Source organism: Aureococcus anophagefferens (genome assembly GCF_000186865.1).
Source record: "Aureococcus anophagefferens unplaced genomic scaffold AURANscaffold_61, whole genome shotgun sequence".
In the NCBI taxonomy this organism is placed as follows: domain Eukaryota; class Pelagophyceae; order Pelagomonadales; family Pelagomonadaceae; genus Aureococcus; species Aureococcus anophagefferens.
Genome location: NW_008705614.1, coordinates 63,345 through 67,441, shown reverse-complemented (window position 1 = coordinate 67,441; position 4,097 = coordinate 63,345). Strand labels below are relative to the sequence as shown.

Genomic DNA, 4,097 nt, shown 5'->3' with positions numbered 1-4,097 from the left:
CGGCGGTGTTTCGTCGTCTGACTCGTCGTCAATCGGCGGCGGTGGCGGCTCGTTTGAGGACTCCATACCGCTTCCGCTCGAGCGCGCTCGCCGATGATGAAGATGATGAAGTGGTAATTCGGCTGCTTGAGCGCAATCCACTGCCGATCGCAATGGTTCGTGGTCCCGCGATGCTGGTGGCTCTCTCGTGCCTCCTGACCACCACCTCCGCCATGAATCCGCCGTTCATCAAGGCCTGCGGGACGCCCGGCGCGGGGCCCGGCCTGCTCCTGAGGGACGACCAGGCGCTCGCGCGCGTCTGGCTCGGCGGCGCGCAGATCGTCATGTGCACCGTCGACGGCGTGCGCGGGCTGCAGAAGTGTTGCGAGGTGAAGGGCGTCGAGCTGCGCGGATCCCTGGACGCCGACGCGGTCGCGTCGTTCGAGCGCGCGTGCGAGGCGAAGACGATCGTGCCGTTCCGGCCGCTCTCCGAGGTCGGGACCGTCGCCGAAGCGGCCACGATCATGGACATCGCGACGGCGGGCGATTTCCTCGTCGCGAAGCAGGGCCCAAGGCGGCCGGCGAACCCGGACGCGCGGTCGCCGACGAAGGGGCTCTTCAACGTGTTCAGCAAGGCGACGGCCGCCGTCTCCATCTTCGGCCTCGCGGACGACGACGCCGCGCCGGCGGCGGCCGCGGCGGAGGACGACACGCCGCCGCCGGCGGAAGAGGGGGAGCCGGCCGAGTAAGCGAGTATTAACGGAGCGCCGGCATGCGGCCGCGCGCGCGCAGGCCGTCCCAGAGCCTCGCCGAGGGCCGGTCGTGTTCGGCGAAGATGTAGAGGTTCTGGAAGCCGCCCTTGGTCTGGACCTCGCTCCGCTCGAGGCTCTTGCGGCCGCCGGCCCGCACGAGCGCGCCCGCCTCGAGGTGCGCCGCCCATCGCTCGAACTTGGGCTGGATCGCGCGGCGCGGCGGGCCGATCCAGTCGCCGCCGCGGAACTTGCCGTGGGACGCGACGTCCGCCGCGTCGAAGGCGTGCCCGCCGACCACGAAGGTCTCGTTGCGCACCGCGTGGAGCATGGGCGGCAGGCAGCACGGCTTCAAGACGAGGAACTGCGTCGCCGGCTGCGAGTTGAAGAGGTCGAGCGCGCGGAGCGACAGCGTGCCGCAGAGGTGCACGGCGAGCACGGCGACGGGGCCCGGCGCGCGGTCGAAGATGGCCCGGACCATGCCGCGCGTCGTCGACGGGCACTTGAGGTTCTGCTTCGACGTCGTCAGCCGAATGGGCCACGCGTCGAAGTAGCTCGTCGTCGTCCCGTCGGGCGCGTCGTGCGACCCGTAGACGTGGTCCCAGTTGATGTGCGACGGCTTCGGAACCGCGTGGCAGTGGGGCCAGGCCTTGTCGACGAGCACGCAGCGCTCGACGCGGTCCGGCGGCAGCAGTTCGCTGAGGAACATGCTCAGGTAGCCCTTGCCGCTGCAGAGGTCGACGATCGTCACCCGCTCGTGCTGCTCCGCGACGAAGTCGCGCGTCGCCGCGATGACGGGCGCGCACTCGACCAATTCCTTCACGAGCCGCTCCTTCATGAGCCGCTTCCACAACTGCGGGTTCCCGTGGTAGCGCCGGCGCCAGCGCACGACCGCGGCGGCGCACTCGTCGTAGATGCCGCCGTAGACGTCGCGGCGAGGGGCGTCTCTCAAGGACTCGTCGAGCCAGGCGCGGAACGCGGGCTCGCTGGCGTCCGCGATGGGTTGGGGCGGCGCGGCCGCGATGTTTTGGGGCGGCGCGGCCTCGAAGCTTTTGGGCGGCGCGGCCGCGACGCTGGAGCGCGCGGCGCGCTGCTGCAAGCCGCCCGCGCTCCAGCATCCATGAGAGCGCTGCAAGCCACCCGCTCTCCAGGCGAGCATCGTCCCGACGAGCACGGCGCGCATCATACGCCTCGCGCCTCTACGACTGCAAGCCCATCGGTGTTCCAGGACTTCACCAGTTCGGCACCGACGACCTCAACCAGCTCGGCACACAAGCATGAGTAGCATGGCGTCGAGGCTGGGCTGCCTCGTCGTCAACATAGCCCTCGCTCGCTCGGCCCGGGAGCCCGCGCCCCGGTCCGCGGACGCGCTGCTCGACGGCCTCGTGCGCGCGCAGCGCTACGCCGCGTGCCGGAAGAGCCCCGAGGCCTTTCGGCGGCTCCAGTGGCTGTCGCGGTCCGTCGACGGCAACGGCACGCGGCTCAAGGACGTCCAGGGCGCCAAGGTCTTCGCCGCCTTCGTCGCGACGCCGCGCGTCGAGGAGCGGCGCGCCGTCTACGCGCGGAACCCAAAGGTCGTCTCCGAGTGGTTCATGCACCTCGACCTCCACGGGCTCGCGCACGGCGGGCCGGGCCGCGCGGAGTGGGCCTGGTCCGCGTTCACGAACCACGAGGGGGAGCCGACGAGCATGCCGCGGAAATTCGACGCGAACCGGCTGCGCTGCGCGCCCGGCGACGTCGCCTTCACCTTCGTGCGCGAGCCGTCGCGGACGTTCCTCAGCGGCCTCGCGCAGGCCGCGTGCACGCTGCGCCGCGGCGACCGCGAGGCCGCGCCGGAGCCGCGGGGCACGTGGCTCGACGCGGCCTACCCGCCCTTCGGGGACGGGGCGCGGCTCGTGGAGGCGTACCTCGACGACATGGACGCCGGGCGGTCGATCCACCCCAAGTCGGAGCACACGTGGCCCCAGGCCCACAAGGTCGACTTCGTGCGCCGCGCGGGCTGCGGCGACTTTGCCTTCATCGGCACGATGGAGACCCTCGAGGCGTCCTTCGTCGCGCTCTTCCCGCGCGCGACGCTCCCGCTGCCGCCGGCGACGCACACCGCGGGCGAGGACGAGTGCAAGCGCAACCTGACCGCGTCCATCGGCGGCCTCGCGGCGCGGCCGGACCTCCAGCGCCGCGTCTGCGCCGCCGTCGCCGTCGACTACGACTGCTTCGACTACGAGCTGCCGCCCGCGTGCCGATGACCCCCGGCTAGAACTTAAATCTTTCGGATATTTGCTCTTGCGTCATGTTTGGGTGCAGTTCTCTCGGCTGCCCGACCTGGCTGCCCGAGCTATGGCTGCCCGAGCTACGGCTGCCCGAGCTATGGCTGCCCCACCGGGCTAGCGGCCCCGATGCGGTGCGAACAGGCGCCGCTGCTGCGGGTTGGCTCCCGGCGAGGTCGGGCCTATGGATCCACAAGAGGCGCGACGAGCGACGAGGCTGAAAAGTTGGGACGACGCGCCGCGGTGGCGGCGCTCGTCGTCGTTTGCATGGCGTCCTCGCTCTTCGTGCTCCGTGGGAGCACGCCGCAAATTCAGACACGGACACAGCTCGCGTCGGTTTCCGCTGAGAGCACGAACGCCTCGTGCACCGTCGACGCGCTCTGCGTCTACACGGACGCCGTCACGTCGTACGAGATCGACGTCGCGGCGGGCGAGACGCAGACCGTCTTTACGATCGCGGCGGGGCAGGAGCGCACGTGGATCCAGCTGGACGCGACGGGGGACATCGACTTGAAATTAGCCACCTCCGACGGCGTCGTGCTCCTCGACTACGGCACGGGCACGAACTGGGCCGATTCGTTAACTGAATTCACCTACGCCGGGATGACCTTCGAGTTCTGCGTCGACGGCTGCGACGCGGACATCACGGTGGGGCCCTACTACGACGGGAGCAGCTACAACGTCGTCGGAGACGCGTCCTACTACGACGAGTACCTCTACCTGGAGGACGCCGCGACGGAGGATTTGGTGGTCTCGGTGGTCAGCTCCGGCTCCGGGCCGCCGCCCGAAAAAGCTGACGGGCAAGACGATCACGCCACGGGCACGCTCAGCGTGCTCTACGACTGCCCGGGCACGTGCTGCACCTGCGCGGCTGCGGGCGCCGCGTTGACCTTCTTCCCCTCGCCGGCGCCGTCCCCGACCCCGACAACCGCGACCCCGACGACCGCGGCGCCGACGACGACGCCGCCGACGGTCGCCCCGTCCCCGCGCCCCACGATAGTGCCGCCGTCGGTCGCGCCGTCCACGTCCAGGCCGTCTCCCGAGACGAAGGCGCCGTCCGCGACCCCGACGACCGCGACCCCGACGGCGGCGAAGCCGACGA

General features: G+C 70.9%; 2 protein-coding genes across 2 annotated transcripts in view; one reads left to right on the top strand and one right to left on the bottom strand.

Moving 5' to 3' along the window:
• AURANDRAFT_72739 (expressed protein) overlaps window positions 1-1,935 on the bottom strand; it is a gene marked incomplete at both ends in the record, with an annotated part of 3,001 nt that extends 1,066 nt beyond the window's left edge. Inside the window, one exon of the mRNA XM_009043662.1 lies at window positions 850-1,935. Within this exon, the coding sequence (XP_009041910.1) occupies window positions 850-1,914 (1,065 nt within the window). The remainder of the gene's footprint in view (window positions 1-849) is intronic.
• A 70-nt stretch (window positions 1,936-2,005) lies between these two features.
• The window catches only part of AURANDRAFT_68054 (hypothetical protein), a gene marked incomplete at both ends in the record, with an annotated part of 4,950 nt that continues 2,858 nt past the window's right edge, over window positions 2,006-4,097 (top strand). The window contains 2 exons of the mRNA XM_009043673.1: window positions 2,006-2,964; window positions 3,346-3,849. Of these exons, the coding sequence (XP_009041921.1) occupies window positions 2,006-2,964; window positions 3,346-3,849 (1,463 nt within the window). The remainder of the gene's footprint in view (window positions 2,965-3,345; window positions 3,850-4,097) is intronic.